The following is a 16,605-nucleotide window of genomic DNA, read 5'->3' as shown; positions in this document are numbered from 1 at the left end:
TTAAATAAAGGATCCATTACAACACTCACTCTTGTTCTGCTTTCGTTTTTGGTTAGTTTTATATGCTTTTGTCAAGCTCCAACTATGACCAGATTGTTCTCCATTGTATTTTTTTTTTACTTTAAGGGTGGACAGAGCCCAGATTTTCAAAATCCTAGATACATTCTTGCACTGTTCTGCAGTTTCGTGAAATAACATCAGGCAAAGGCTAACACAAAATAGAAATTGTTTGACTTGTTTCATAAATTTCATTTAAAATGAGCAGTCATGTAAGATCCTCTATAAATCAGACTTTCAAAATTGTTTCCTTTCATTATTCCTAACGGTCGTGCAGACCTGTGCACCCTCTATATTCTTCCGCATTTTGTACGGAAAAAAGTAGCAAATACATAAATACTGCTTTCAAGTGCCAAATCTTTGTGCAAGTTAAAACTATGAAAAGTTTGTGTTAGCAAGTTATTACAAAAAAGTGAGCTATGAAGGTAATGCTATAGCAGTTTAGTTAGCTCTGCATTAAATGGAAGGGTCATGTTCAAAATTCCTACACTGTGCAAGTGTAGTCTTCCATCTGTAGTAAAAACAGCATTGTGCCTGATCAAGGTTCAGAAGATGAATTTGAAATGCTTTTCTGAGGAAGAAGTGGCTAATGAGTCAACACCAGCCAAAGACATGAAGAGATGAGTACAGCAGTTTTTTACATACAGCAAGACCAGGCCGTTCATTTCTGCCTACAAAAATGGCAATAATAATGCCTTCTGCAGATTGTGTAAAACTGACATTTCTGTAAAACTGACATTTCAGTTAAGAGTGATGGCCGGAATGACATATCATGCCACATAAAATCATAGAAGCATAAAGAGATCAACCAGGCTAGAAAAAAATTTAGTAAAATTTCATTATTATTTTTTTAGTACGAAACATTTGACCAACTATGGCAAACACTCCCTGCTCATCATTTGTGATGATGTGCGAAGTAAAAAAGTGCTTTATATGAAATGAATAAGCCAAGTCCCTGATCCTCATGTATGGTACATGTGGCACTGAACTTGACACTGTTTTGTTGTAACCTTCATTATCTAAGTTCAGCATTGATGATCAAACAATTTTACATAATTTTTTGCAGTATTCCTTGCTTTAATAATTTGATTACACGATGCAATAAAGATGTGTTGGTAACTTTATGTGTTACTAATGGGTGCACTTGTCAAGAATACTGAAAGATATCATGAAATATTGAAAATATCCCAGTGAAAAGCATTTTGAGTGGATGCACAGGTCTGGTTGTGACCTTTACCAATTATTCAAAAATTAAGCAACATTTAACCACCAAATTCACATGCCCATATTTATTGACAAATATATGTTTCATAGTTGGTAAAATGTGGGTATAACTTTCCACAACATTAATTTTTTCAACATCAATATTTGTGTTATTTGCAGGACATCATAGCATTGTTTACAGGCTAGAAACTGCATTCTATCGAATATGTATATTGTATTCACAGTAATTTGTTTCAGATTTAAGTGTCATAAAGACTGTGCAGCCCGTGCAGCCCCAGCTTGCTGCTTGCCTAGTGAGTATGTGGATACCTTCTTAGCAGTCATGGAGGGCAAGTGCACTTTATACTTGATTCCAGTGTGACTCTATATATATATATATATATATATATATATATATATATATATATATATATATCTGTGTGTGTGTGTGTGTGTGTGTGTAATATTTATATCAGTGAAATTCACCGTATGAATTATTCTTGATTTATCAAAGGAGTGGTATATTTTAGAGGTGGTCAGAGGGAGAGCTGCTCTAATTGAAACATTTTTCTTGTTTGATTGCATAACAGGCTATAAGGAGTCATATTAAAAAATATTTAGAGCACAGATTGTGCCTTGACATGGTGTATGAGGGAAAAGAAATAAGAGTTGGAAAGTCACTTAGAATTATTTGCCCCCATTCTTTTTTTGTGTGGAGAACAGAAAGAGTAAAAGGATTCCTCTAGTATGTGCAGTCCATGCATTTGCAAGTTGATGCATAAATGTGTACTAAATGTTTCACAGTTCCCCTGCTTTGTGTCAAGATGTACTTGATTAAAATCAAATTCTACTTAGTAGGTAGATCAGATGTGCACCAGTACACAGTCATGTTTGATTGAGAACATATTGCTGACAATAAGGTAAATTGCAATGTTTCTGTAAAAGGCTGCTCCAAATAAGTCAGCTATGAATTCCAAAGGTCACAGAAACACGAACATTTATCAGTGCTTGATGGATTTCATGGATCTTGATGTTAATCTGTTTGTTCTCAGAAATTGATATGTGGTGTCTTAATTACTCTACATTGTCTTTTGGGGTTTCTTTTAGCTTGACTGCTTATAGACCAGATGGGCTTATGTCATTTGTCCATTCTTTCTTTAGCCACTAGCACAAGCCTATACTTAGAGGATTGCCATCAAACATTACACAAACATTCATCCCGTTGTCTAGTTGGTCCTCAGTGAAAACTGTGCTGCTTGGACATCATAAATGGTTGCCGCTGGATGGTCATATGAACACTGGGTTTTCACTAAAAGACTTCTTTTTATATCTAGTTGGTCTTAAATGAAACTGGTGTTGATGCAAGGTCCATTATGACCATCAAAGCAGCCATGTTGAAAATCTTGTTTTTGCTACTCTTCTGATTGGATGGTCATATCAGAATGGGTTTTTCACTAAAAGACTTCTTGTGGTTTCTGGTTGGTCCTAAATAAAAATGGCATGGATGATCTGATAAGTCCATCACTGTGGCCATCATCAAAATCTTATTGCTGCTGCACCTGCATGGATGGTCATATCAGCATGGAGTTTTCACTAAGGACTTCTTATAATGTCTAGCTGGTCCTAAATAGAAATAATGCTGATCTGACATCCAATATGGCCACCATTGCAGCATTCTTAAAAAAATCTTGTTTTCACATCTCTGCTTGAACAGAAGTCATATTTACATGGGAATTTCACCAGAAGACCTCTTATGATGTCTAGTTGGTCATAAATAAAAATGGTGCAGTTCTGATGTTCAGCATGACTACCATAGTAGCCTTCTTATAAATCTTGTTATTGCTACTCCTGAAAGGAAAGTCATATCTTGAAAATATTGTTATCGCTACTCTCTAAATAGATGTTTATATCAACATGAGACTTTTACCAGAAGAGTTGTGGTATTGAGTAGGCTTTAAATGAAAATGGTGTTTGTGGTACATCCAGTATGGCTGCCATGACAACTGCCTTAAAACTCTTGTTGTCACTGCACCCCTTGAATGGATGATCATTATAATGTTGGGTTGTCACCAAGTCCTAAATAAAAATGGAGCCAGTCATACATCCAGTATGGCCTCAGTGATGACTTTTCTAAAATCATATCACTACTTCCCCTGAAGGGTGGATCATTTTGAAATGGCATTTTCACCAAAAGACTTCTAATGATGCCTACTTTGTCATAAAAGAAAATGGTGTGAAGCTGACATCCAATATGTGCACTACAGCAGCTAATGTGAAAATCTTATCACTGAAGAATGTTGGAGAAGTTTTCAGCACTCGACAGTTAAAAGGAAAAAAATAGTCTTTTTTTAAATTCCTGGACATTCTTTTTGCCCAGTAGAGCAATCAATCAGATCGTTTGAGGGGTTCTTGCATTACATACATATCATTAGAATTTTGGTCTAGCCCCTGGAGGTGGGTTGAGGTCTGTATTGTTGCGGAATGGATAGATTTCGGGGAAAATAACTGAGAAAAGTTTGGGAACAGTGCTGTTTTCTTTAATGTTTTAGTTAAAGGTATTCTTTCATGTAACCGATAATTCATGCACATATCATTTGTTTATTGTAATTATCTCATGGTATTGTTTTTAATACTTCAGTGTTTTTCTATATACACACAATGGAAAGTATTGTTGAAGCAAGATTTAACTACATGCATAGGTAGTCACATCAGATACTCATTATTATCAGATTATCCTAGACAAATAATGTTGAATATTTATACAGTGAATTAGTTTAGATTTGTGGGTTAATGAAGGGGTCCTGTTGTTTCCAAACAGGGTTATTGTTCATTGGGAACCACAATATCGACAAAATTTGACTGCTTTAAAAAATAGTGATTTCAAAGTACACTTGGGACTCATAATTCATTAGTTCTCCTAACGCTGTATGCAGCATAATTCTGTATATATGGCTCCTTATTTTGTATATGCCTGCCATAAGGTGATGATGTCCATCTGCCTGTTACCAATTTGGTTTCTGCATAATATCTTTAGTTGTCCATCAAATGCAGTGGATGGCTTGCACACGGGGTTTTGGAAGAACTTCATCAATTCTGACTGAGAAGTTCATAGGTCAAGGTCACTAAGTGAAAGAAGTATATAAAAAAATCACGTTTTTGGCCTTCTAGCTACCAAACTTTGTGAAAAGTTATTTCCTTGGATAGTGAAGAACTCTGTTGGACTCTTGGTCACGGTAATAGGACAGGAACACAGTCTGAAAGAAAATAATTGGTTTTTGCACAATAAGTTTACTTGAGTTTTCCCTCACCAACAGTTACCAAATTTTGTTGATTGCTTGGTGTAAGGAATGACTGATTTTTTAGTCCAAAGATCAGAGTGACTGACTAAAGGAAGAAAAATTGATTCTGCACAATAACATTAGTTATGCCCGATATACAGCAACAGGCTCTGTAGCTGGCATGTAAAGTAAGGAAGAAGTCTGTTGCCTTAGGGATCAAAATGTCAAAGGTCAAAGTCACTTTGAGTTAAAGTGTAAAAATGCTTTGGCTGCAGAAATTATGAATTATTAACATCGAGGAGTACTGGACAGGGCATATAATATGCTGTTCTTAGTATTCTTGTTCATCGTTCTGTAAAAGAATATTAAGAAAAAGAGCTTCTTTTTTTATAAAGGAAATGGCAAGTTTGTGCTGTCTGTTCTGTTAGGCAAACAGATGTCTTTTCATTCAGTAACCTTGGAGTATGTACATGTTCACTGCCTCTTCACTGCATTATTAATCAGATCTTTCATTATATTAATTCATCATTGTCCGTGAATGTAGTTACGCCTGGAAAGATTGGTTTTGTCTGTTGGTTAATTAATGGTTCCACTAACAGTATGACATTAATGACTGTGATCATGCAGATTACACTTTATTAATTGATAAAAGCCATCAAATGAAAAACAGTGTAGCAGAGCTCAACTGCTTTCACAAATCCTAGATTAACAACTGCTTCCTGTATGAATGGCATTTGTACATAGGCATGATTATGTGACACAAAGCTGGACAAAACTCACAAATGGGGATAAAAAGGAAATAAACTTGATTTTCATGTAAACAACATCAGGACCTTGTGCAGAGAGATGTATTTTTTTGTTTTTACACTATGATAATTGCTTCCAAAACAACTTAAAGCATCATATATGGTTTGCTTTCAGTAAGTTTTGATAAACTTGATGTACTAATGTAAACTTTAATGGAACATTTTTATGTTCAGGACATTAGCACATCATTGTAAGCAATCTTTATTGTATGAGTATGGATCCATTAAGGCCTTTTCTAGATAGCCATTAGAGGGTGGACAGAAACACAGCCAAATATGGAGTTAAGATTTATTGAACAAATAGCATGAATTTGCGGTTGCTAATTTATCGTGGATTGGCTTTTTGGGTCCTGATAAATACACAAAACTACATACATGTTTTGTTCCGAGTCATCAGAAAGAATGAGTTGAATATGGTGTAGGGATACATCAAGGTCATAAGCTGTATCAAATGAGTTATTTCACCCAATGTCTTGTTGATTTTATCACATGCCCCCACTTTTACACATTTTATATATGCTTTACAGCAGATGCAGAGAAGATGTTAAAGTTCTAGTGTGGGTGTGTATTATGGAAATATGGATTGAACATTTGCATCAGGTGCCTATCAACCATGTAAGATTAAATAGTTAAAAAATAATGAGTCCCAAGTGTATACATGCCACATTCCCAATGTATATAGCACAAGTAATTCATTGCACAGTGATAACTTTTGGGATGAGTCTAATGACACTTTTTCACCTATATTACAACTTTGTAAGAGATTGTTTTTTAAAAACTAATTGAAATTTTCTTTTTTTCTCCAATAGAGCAAGGCACATTTCCTAATCAAAACAAAGACAACTTTCATTATATAACTGGTAATGTTACAAAAGTGTTGAACACTTGCTTTTTGTGTGAGTATTGTGTAGAACAGTTTTCATGAAGATTCAACACTAACTTTTCTAATATTCTGCTTTTTTTCCTTCTTATACCTGTCTCCAATGCAAGAGAAGATGTTTGATCTGGTTTTCTTATTATAATCAGTGTCTTGCCTGGCAGCAACATATTTAAAAAAAAATTTGTAGGGCATTGCATTGAGATGTGGAATCCCTGTAGTAAACACTGTTGAATACATTACCTGATCCCATTAACATTTTGATGTTTTTCAGTTTAAGTTTGAGAAAAATGACAAGAAGAATGCTTACATTTACAGTGGGGTGTGGAAGGGTTTTATTGTAATATAATTGGTTGAGTATTCCAGAAAAAATAATTTAGAATACAAATTTTAGAGCTCTGTGAAATACATTACCCAATCACATTAACATTAGGAGAATAGATAAGAGGAGGAGGAAGAGTATCCAGCCTCTACCATGGTTATCAGTGATGTGAGAACTACACCTTTTTGCTGAAAACTGCGATTAGAATTTTCAGTTTTCTCATCTCTTTTTTCCATATTTTGGATTTTAATTGTTGTTTCTGCATATTCCAGTTATGGATTCAGTGCACCAGCATGCCATTTAGAATGCATCTGTGCCTGCAAATTTAACTGAATAAGAGCCTCATTCTGAAAGACTGGTTCTACTAGTGTAGCTTGATATTCATTTGGTCAGTGTGGCATTAAAGATTAGTTATAGGTTCAACTTGAAGAGTGTGCTAACACAATCGACAGTCTTTGTGAAAGCCCATGGGCTAAAATTGAGTCCAAATGGGAGTGAATGAAACTGGTACATGGTTCCTTCAAACGTGAAATAGAGGAAGTTGTGTGGATGTATGGTTGTATGAAAGTTGGCATATGTTAAGCTTATGCTGATACCAGACGACCCTCTTCACAGAAAGCTGTACCAATCATGCCATCTCCATTCTGAACCTTTGCACATATATTTACTTGCTGAGTCAGCTCAGATAACTATTTTTCAGTTGGGTTTTGGAAAAGGAAAAACCTGCAGTAGAAATCGGAATATTTGGTTTGTAAGCATATCTCCTGAAAACTCTGCCTTCATGGGATGGGATGGGCAGTCACAGAAAGTGAAAATGAAAGAGGTGGGGTCTGGGTAGACAAAATCCGAAGCCCCTCTGAAACAGCTTGGATGATTTATTCATTTTTGGAAAGAAGGTCCAAGCCAGGTGAAGTGTTGGATCCTAGCACCTTCAGACAGATTTGTCAATGGCAGCAGGGATAAAAATGTTGTTTTTTTAATCTTAGGGAAGGAGAAACATGCTTTCATCTCCCCTTTATTTGGTTGTTACCAGAACTGAGAGCTTGTTGCCACCTAACAATTGACTGACTAAGGATAGAAAGACTGCTACTAGTTTATGTTCTTCTGTTAATGACCATCTCTACATTGAGGCCAAGACTAATTTCAGTAAAAATCAGAAGGAATGGCCAAGGTGGGTTGAAGTACTTCCTGGATACTATCTCCAAACATGAATCAAAATCCTGAAGGTAATGACTATAGAGTCATGGAATGGTTTGGCTTAAGTGAGAATGGGTGAAGGAAGGCATCTTGTCATAATAGATTCCTGTTAGTGAATTGACCATGGTATGGTGTGTTGGTTTGTTAATCACTGTAGTAATGCAGCTTGTCAATTCCTGGGCATGCTTATTACTCAGCTTGTTGGCAAGGTGAAAGATTGCAAGCAAGGGCAGATCAAGGAAAGACGATGTTGCTACTAAATTTCAAACTAGCAAAGAAGTCATTTGGAAAACAGTGACCAATCTGAAAGAAAAATGGGATAGACTTGTTCACTGTCCAGTTAGGAACCTATGTGACATGTATTCAAGTGAGTACAGTAACAGGAAGCAGAAAATGGATGCAAAGAGCTGGGTCTTCGATCTTTTCAGTCAGATAAAGGACATTTTTAATTTTGACTGATATTTTGTTCAAATGAAAGGTGGGATGTTTGTCCTCCTGATCATCATTCATTGAGGTCATGACCTTATTTATATGCTTGGTTCACAAATGGCAGTGGAAGGCACTCAGCCAGCAACAAAATGTGCATATTTAAATCTGCTTTGAAGCTGAGCTCTGTTCTGTCCTTTGTAGGGTCAGAGTGAATAAGCTGGTAGAGGTTTTCTCAGCACTCATTAGGCGGTTTGCCAGCTTGCAAATGCAGAATAGTAGTCACCTGTGGGCATATCCTGGTATTTTTCCGAAGGATAAGCCATGAACATCAGACCCATTGACAGAACTGACGGATGGACAAGAGCATGATTTGTGAAGATGAGATAGCCAGATCGATGTTTTGCATCCAGGTCATGCACACTGTCCAATAGGACAGGTTCCCATAACATGCCAAATAACCTGGGATGGTCAGCACAGTTTGCAAAGCACTGGAGAATACTACATGCAGAATACCAGCACTTTCACACACTAAACAGTCTTATAGTGAATATTGACAGTACCATGAATTTTACAAGGTTAGAGACAATGTGATAAAAAATCATGAAGTTACCAGTGCCTAAAGTAAGACCAGTATTACAGTACTGTTTGGAATTAGCAGGCATTTGTTTGAAAAGAAAGTAGAAATCTTATGAACTTAAAAGGGTATAAGAATTTAATGTTGATAATATTGACAGATAAGACAGATTTTTTATATTTTCTATGAGTTCTGGAATGGAGTAGCTGCAAGAGTTTAATTTCTAATGTTAATGTGATTGGTATTATCAGAGAAACTTATCTTTAAATAATTTCCTTTTGTCTGTCCATCATTCCATCTATCCATTAAGGCATTTTGTAACCACATTAGCTTTGCAATGTATGAGGTAGCAAAAGATAATTCTTTATGTTAATGTGATTGATATCCAGAGAGAAATTTAGTTTTAATATAAAAATTAACTTTTTCATCTGTTTGCCTATCCATCCATCCATTCATGCTTCTTGTTACCATCATAGCTCTGCAATGCTTACACATAATTGGATGTCAATTGTAGGTGAATTACCTGTTACATATAGATATCCCTTTTAAAGGTTTCATATTTTCAGGTCCAATTTTGACTGAGTTGCAGCCCTTTTTTCCATCAGTTTTAAATCACTACAGCAGACCCCTTTAACCAGCATAACTCACAAACCATTCAACATCTTCTGACGCAAATTGGTGTATACATTGTCTCATAAAAAAATGTGTCATTTATGCATTTTGTATCGTGTACTTCAATTAGGATGGTTTTATTCCCCTTGCCAGTTAACTTAATATGTTCCTACGACATGTTGCTTGTAACCAGCATAGCTCAAGAACTATTCAACATATTGTAATGGATTTTGCTATGAACATTGTTTTGTTGATTTGCATGTGCCATTTATGGGTTTAGTCTTGTCTATTCCATTTTGGACAGGCTGTGGACTGTTTTGAGAAATTCTTGTTTCACATGGAAACTTGCGGTCAGAATAGTTTAGAACTGTTGGGCATATTTTGATGGAATTTGACTTAAATCTGCCTGTCTTGGGGTTTATCTCATTTGCTCCATATAGTCATAGCCCAAGTAGATCAACTTATATCTATCTATACAAGGGTTATTGCCAGCAATCAGTTTAGATCAAAAACTAAACTACCTATTCTAATACAATTGTATGTGAACATTGTTTCATAGACCTTTATATGCCTTTTATGGGTTTTTATTTCATTTAGTCCATTTTGGAGAGAGTTGTGGTCCTTTATACTCAGCTTCATATCTTTACATGTGATGTTGGTTGGATTGAGGAGACCTTGAAGGAGTGGGATTCAAAGCATTCTGCATCATGATTTAGAAGAGTTATGGCCCCTGCATACCCATCATCACCTAACTTTGATTCACAACAGAAAATCCTCAGTTTATGTCCATATGGAGCACATTTTAGCACATGAAGCCTTTTTCAATGCACCTATCACTAATAGCTCTGTTTTCTTTGTTTTCAAAATCAAGCCCACCAGTATCTCTAAAGCACTGAAAAATGCCATGGCTGGAAAATCGTAATTAGAAGCTTGATGTTATGCATGAGTGGGAACTGCAGAATAGATCAAACAGCAGTCTGGCAAAAATGAATATCTCTTTGTATGTTTTTAAATGCCAAACATTTAAAAATGTGATTTAACAATTTGATCGCTTTTCTTTTGTTGTCTTGAACAAATTTTCTATATGTTCAAAGTTGGTACCATTATTTCTCATCAATAAGCCGTTTGATTGGGAATGTTGAGAAGTAGAAGACGTGTATAAATAATGCCCAAAACATATTTAATGAGATGTCGCTGTATTTCAGCTGAAATATTGGCACCATATCTTCACATTTAGCTAACTTTTTCAATGATAATGAAAACAAAAGTGAAAAATTTGCCAAACCACATCTTAGGATGTGTCACTTTTTAGCTGGACAACTAAATGTTTTGTCTCTTTCATAGACCCCACTTATACATAACTGCAGTGCTCCGTTCACAGTTGTCATAGCATTTTAATACACCTGCCATAACGGAGGGCACAGTATGATGTCCTTCTGTAAACATTTTTTCTTTCTCACACAACAACTTAAATTGTCCTCCATCAACAGTTACCAAACTTTGAGGGTGGTTTGTAATTGAAGTAAGGAAGAAACCTATCAATTTTGGAGAAAAAAAACTTGAAGGTTGTAATCAATGTGACAGAAATAAGAAATAAGAAAAATTATTTTTCCACTGTCTACAGTTACGAAACTTTGTCAATGGCTTGCACTTTAGGTAAGGAAAATTCCTATCAGTTTTGTGGTTAGAAAAAGTTAAAAGGTTATGGTCAGCGTCACTGAAGGATGAGAATTGTTTTCACTCAGTAACATTTGTCTCATATGATGTTTTGGTGTATTCATGCTTTTTCACTGAATTAACATCTTCTCACCTGTATATGGATTATGCTTTTCTAGTACATTAACAAATATAAAAATTAAAGCAAATAAAAATTGTGTTTATCATTTATATTAGTATTTTTAAATTCCACCCATAAATATTTGAGAATATTCTAAGAAAAATCTGTTGCATATGAATACTTCAATAGTGCAAGAGTTCATTTGTCCATCATAGATCTATATGTTCTTAACTAATTTTCTATTTATAGCAACTGTATAAGAATATTTCCAAGAAAACAGGTTTCTTTAATTTGAAACTTTGTCATGTAGGTTCATTATGTTGATAATTAAGATAGTTTTCAGACCAGTCTGTACTTTTAAATAATGGCACCAGATCCTAAGTGAAGCAGGCTTTTACAGTTTGACTTGTGGATGAAAATTCTTAGAGCAGACGGGGCTTTTTAAACTTCATACCATGTCCAAACAGAGAAAGGACAAATCAACACCTCTTCACAGATTTGTGAAGATGAATATGAAATTGTTGCAATACAGCTCTGACTTAACCCATTGTTAACTCATTGCAGAATTTGTGGACTTTATAATGTTGTAGCATCAACAAAGTAGGAATACTAATATTAGTACTGGTAATATATGATTACACTTTTTATGCTCAGGTTACACTTTTTGCAACTTATATTTGCTAACTTGTACCTCTCTCATGGTTGGGAGTATTTAGTCTTACAGAATATACATAGAATCAAACCTTGTGGACGGTTAACACTTGGTGCAAGGGAGAAGCACACCACAATTTGGCAGACCTGCCAACTCTTAAGATTTTGCCATAAGTCTTATGAAAATTACCCTTAAAATACTGACTTAGGCATACTAACAAAAACTATGGGAAAATGATCATTGCAGAAAAATCCAGAAAATTGGTTCATCCTTGTTTTGTTTGGATCTGTGTTTCATCTTAGAATTAATGAAATTAGTCAGGGAACCAGACTAACTTTACAGCAGCACCCCAGATGCTTTAAACTGCACCTGTTTGTTCATTTGAAACATCTGCATGATCAAACTTGATTATATAATTTTTTTTAAAATGGTGTCCAGAAAGCGATGCATGTTTTAGATGAAAGGGAAAATAAGCGTCTAGAAAAGTGTTACACAGAAGAAAAAAAGGAGTATTCAGATTTTTGTGAATAAAAGCTGGAAAGGATGCAATTACATTTATTGGACATCACTTGCCAATTTGAGTATGTCTCATGGTGGGAGATATGATTGCTGTCATCATGTGAAATGGAAAAGAATTTCCAAGAATTATGTCAAGCTGAGAGATAGGAACAAGCCATTGCGCTGCATAGGGCTTGAAACTAGAGTTTGTGCAACTGTACTAGTGGTAAATAAAGTCTGTGTGTACTTTACAAACCTTTCAGTTGAACATAATGTTTACTTCGATGCATCAAACTTTTAATTACATTTTCCAGCTTTACAATAGCAGTTATTAATATTTTGTTACACCTTACTGAAAACCGGTCAGTCTTACGAAAAAACATCAACTGCCTTACTGAGACGGACTCCTCAGGATTGGCAGGTCTGATTTGGGTCACACAGAGGTTGAAGTCAGTGTTACTGAAAGAAGAAATATGGTTTCAACACTGTAACATTTGTTTTACATCACATACCTGGACCCAACTTTGGGAATGGAGGGTCAATTATCAAGGTCATTGTTATTAAAAAACAAAATGGTTTATGCATAATGACATTAGTTCTGCATTGTGCACCTGGGATAATCTTTGTTGATGGCTTGCACATGGGATGAGGAGGATGCCTATTGATTTTGTGGTGGAAAGGTCTAATGTCATGGTCACTTAATGAAAGAAAAAAATGGTTTCTGGACAGAAATTTCAGTTATCTAAATAGAAGACTATTAAACATGGGGCATTCTGCCTTTCCGCATACTCTTGTTTAAATCTGCAAATGATAAAATCTAATGCATGTTTATTTCTCATTAATACAAATGCACTATTATCCAAATGCCAGTTTTGTTTGGTCTTGATTGTAGCTGCATTTTAACCCAGCTTTGTATATTAACAAATGAAATGCAATCTCAGTTCATATTTTCTGTTCAGGTGTGATATAAGTTGCCCTGTTTTTATGTTTACTGTATGAAGAGATTTCGTACTTTAATTTTTTTTCTTTCTTCATTTTTTGACATTTTCATGTTTATGAACATGATACATAGATATTCTTATGGAAAAATTTCCAACTTAACATGTAGCATGATTTTGTTAAACTTTTTTTTATCAAATTCATGGCAGTTTTTCCATCCTTGAAGATCTGGGCATCTCACTAATTTCTAACAATTTGAATATTGTTCTGTTGTCATGGCTGTTTTAAAATTATTTTGTTTGTTGTTTACCATCTTTTATCAACTTTCAGACTCAATTTAAAATTTATATTTTAAGCTAGGGCTGCACAAGAGCAGGCCCTACTTTAATAAAACTTGTTAATCATGTAATCTACTCAAAATGTCCATGCTAAATATTGTCATAGATGTCTGCATTGTAAATACAGCATTGGACCCGAGTTGCTTAATAAGCTGGTCATTAAAAAAATTATTTTTTTCAGAGTAAACATTTCTGACGGACAAAATTTTGAGTACATTTTAAGCAAATAGGTCTAGCACATGTGTTGTCATTGTGTACACGTGTATGTGTGTGTGCGTGCGTGTGTGTGTGTTTTAATTTAAAGATTTTTCTTTGGTTATAGTTTGTGAGTGTTCTTTCATTGAAGTCGATTTTAATAGCCGTTATAATCTGAAATAAATTGATCAAATCAGATGGTTTGAAAACTCTACTTGTCCTAGTGAGTGGTGTGGAGTTGGGTATGGTCAAGTAGATTTTTCATATGCAAATGACACAAATTCATTGCTATCTTCATGTCTCACATCTTGCAGGATGAATAGCAGTTTTTAATCTTTTCAGGGGCTGTTTGATATATGTGCAGACTTGCATATAATTTTTGTATTTAAAGTAAATTGAAAACAGATGAGAAAAATACCATTTCAGTGGCTGAAAAAGATGTATCACAGTGACCATGTTTTGGTCTCAGGGATGAGGTTTGACCTCAATCATGGAATTTTAATTATTAATGCATATTCATTGATATTGATCGTCTGTAAACGTTTAGTTGCATGTGAGCCGTTATGTAAGAGAGTTTCCAACTATTTCTAGTTCAACAATCCGTTACATTTTTTTAAATATTTGAAATTTATTGTGGATCTATTTGGCATACATTGATGTTAAATTATTGTCCATAGTTAAAGAAATGATTATGCTTAGAATCATATTTTCCATTCCTTCATTATTTCTATTTTCTTTTTTGAAGGCTCACCAAATACAGCTCGTCGCACCACTACTCCAAACCTGAGCTTACAAAATAGCCAGTCTGAACTCATTCGGCCTGTGATGTCTGTTCCCATGATGCAGCGTCCTGATTCCAGCTCTGCCTCTTCGTGCAATTCCTCTACCCCATCTTCCCCCGCCCTTATGATGTCAAGCACTACTGTTGCCTCCCCTTCCCCAGGTCCTTCCCCAAAGATGCAGAGTTCACATTTATTTCAGTTTCCAGGTAGGGTATTTATACATTTCAGTTCTAGGATCTTTGTTATGATTTTTTTTGTATCACACCATACTGTGATTTTATTTATTTTTGTGGGTATTTTCATGCTTTCTAAAATCAATTAAAATTTTCTTTTGTTCTTGCTGTTAGCTCTAATGGCTTTAGACCATGTAAGCTATGTAACGATATGACACAAAACCAACAAGTTTAATAAAAGCAGCAAACAATTTATTTCCCTAGAATACAAAATCAAAATTTAAAAGGAATTAAACCCTAAATAATTCTAAATGTTCTTTCACAAGTTCAGAAGTATAGAATTTTCTGAATGAATTACAAGTCTTGAATGTGCTCATGTACCAGTAATCTTAAGTAAACTGATGTACATATAATCATGATGTTTCACAGTGATATAAGCCAGAATGTCTTTGAATGAATCCTCAGTAATCCAATAGCAGTGTTTGAATCCAAATGTCAATGAGCATTTTGTAATTCCAATACTAAATTAAATAATTTCTCTTAAATTATAATTGAACACAACTAAAAATGATTCCACAACTGATCTTAAATAGGAATGAATAATTTTATTTTCCTCGGTTTAATATAAAAACCTAAGGCACAATAAAATGACCAGGATATGGGTTACTTCCAAAACATTGTGTTAATAAATAAAGTCTGACCTTGACCTTAAATATCAGTAAACAAGCCATTTATAACTTACAAGCAATGCAATAGTCAGGTAGGCTGACATGACCTGAACAAATTTTTTTAACAAAGATGTAACAGACAGATGGACATAAGACAGGGAAAGGATGGATGTTAACTGTCATGGTAGGGAATAAAAATCAAAACGAAACGTCTCGTTTCTATCAGTTTATTATAATACCTTTTCTTTGATATCATAAAAAGATTGGGTTTTTTTTCTTGTATGTTTATGTCCTGTCACAGGGTCCAACATTTCCTAGGTCAAGGTCACTTCAGTCAGAATTTATTTTCATCATTAGAATTATTGTTATAAATGGCTGGTAGATTACAGAAAGTTTCACAGGGGTGAGCTACATAATTATTTATTTTCATTCTGGTGATATGCCCAGTATAACACAAACATTTTCCTTGAAGGTCTTGGTGAATTTGAACTAAATTTGTTACAGAGTTTAGTACCAAAAATATATAGGTTAAGGTTTGGTCCTGATCATATTTTATGATCATGGTTCAACTGATTTGTTGCCTCTGTTGTACTTGGAAGGTTTCTTGTGCATTTTGAATCAATGTTTTGTTTCGTTATTCCAACAGGGACAGATTTCTAGTTTCTCCTTGAAATACATTCCCCAATTACATTAACCTTAGGGATATAAGCCTGCTACCTCATGAATCCTACCCTACTAAAAGACAAAAATCATCTTTTCCTGTCTATTGTATATAAACAAAGGACAGTAACTCTTGCCCATTACCTCCTCTTGCCACCACCAGGTGTTGCTAGTTTTAAGCTCCTCTGCTGTACTTATACAATGTACGTTTTACTTCCAACAATCCAAGCCATCTTAGAGCTATAATTGAACCATAAAACTTTAAATTTGGATTTATAGTGTCAGATAATCATCTACAGGTTGTATACATTATGTTTAATTTTTCTTCCAGATTTGAGTGACTTTGTCAACATTATGGACTTTGACTATTTAAGACCACATCACAACACGCTCTCATTGAATTCATGTTGTCATTTATGAGTTACTGTGACACTGACTATTTTCTCTTACTCCATTAGTTGGGGGGGGGAGGGTAGCATTAGCAAGTTAATAACATGCTGAACTACTAATTTATGCTTTGTTTTGCTCTTCTTGTTTCATTTCAGGAAAAATGTCAACTAAATGCATG

The 16,605-nt window shown here is 34.8% G+C and overlaps 1 protein-coding gene across 4 annotated transcripts in view; it reads left to right on the top strand.

Annotated features, from left to right (window-relative positions):
- Nucleotides 1–16,605, top strand: part of LOC149775342 (kinase suppressor of Ras 1-like) — a 120,366-nt gene that overhangs the window by 39,299 nt on the left and 64,462 nt on the right. Inside the window, exons 9-11 of one of the 4 annotated variants that reach the window (XM_089943815.1) lie at nucleotides 1,519–1,610; nucleotides 6,154–6,204; nucleotides 14,500–14,742. In XM_089943815.1, coding sequence (XP_089799941.1) covers nucleotides 1,519–1,610; nucleotides 6,154–6,204; nucleotides 14,500–14,742 — 386 coding nt within the window. Of the gene's footprint in view, nucleotides 1–1,518; nucleotides 1,611–6,153; nucleotides 6,241–14,499; nucleotides 14,743–16,605 lie in introns of all 4 variants that reach the window. The other 3 variants (XM_089943814.1, XM_089943817.1, XM_089943816.1) reach the window with 3 other exon arrangements.

Source organism: Sinohyriopsis cumingii, chromosome 19, assembly GCF_028554795.1.
Source record: "Sinohyriopsis cumingii isolate HCF-2022 chromosome 19, ASM2855479v2, whole genome shotgun sequence".
NCBI classification, from domain to species: Eukaryota; Metazoa; Mollusca; class Bivalvia; order Unionida; family Unionidae; genus Sinohyriopsis; species Sinohyriopsis cumingii.
Note: the sequence above shows the minus strand (reverse complement) of the source record. Positions and strands in the feature narration are given on the sequence as shown.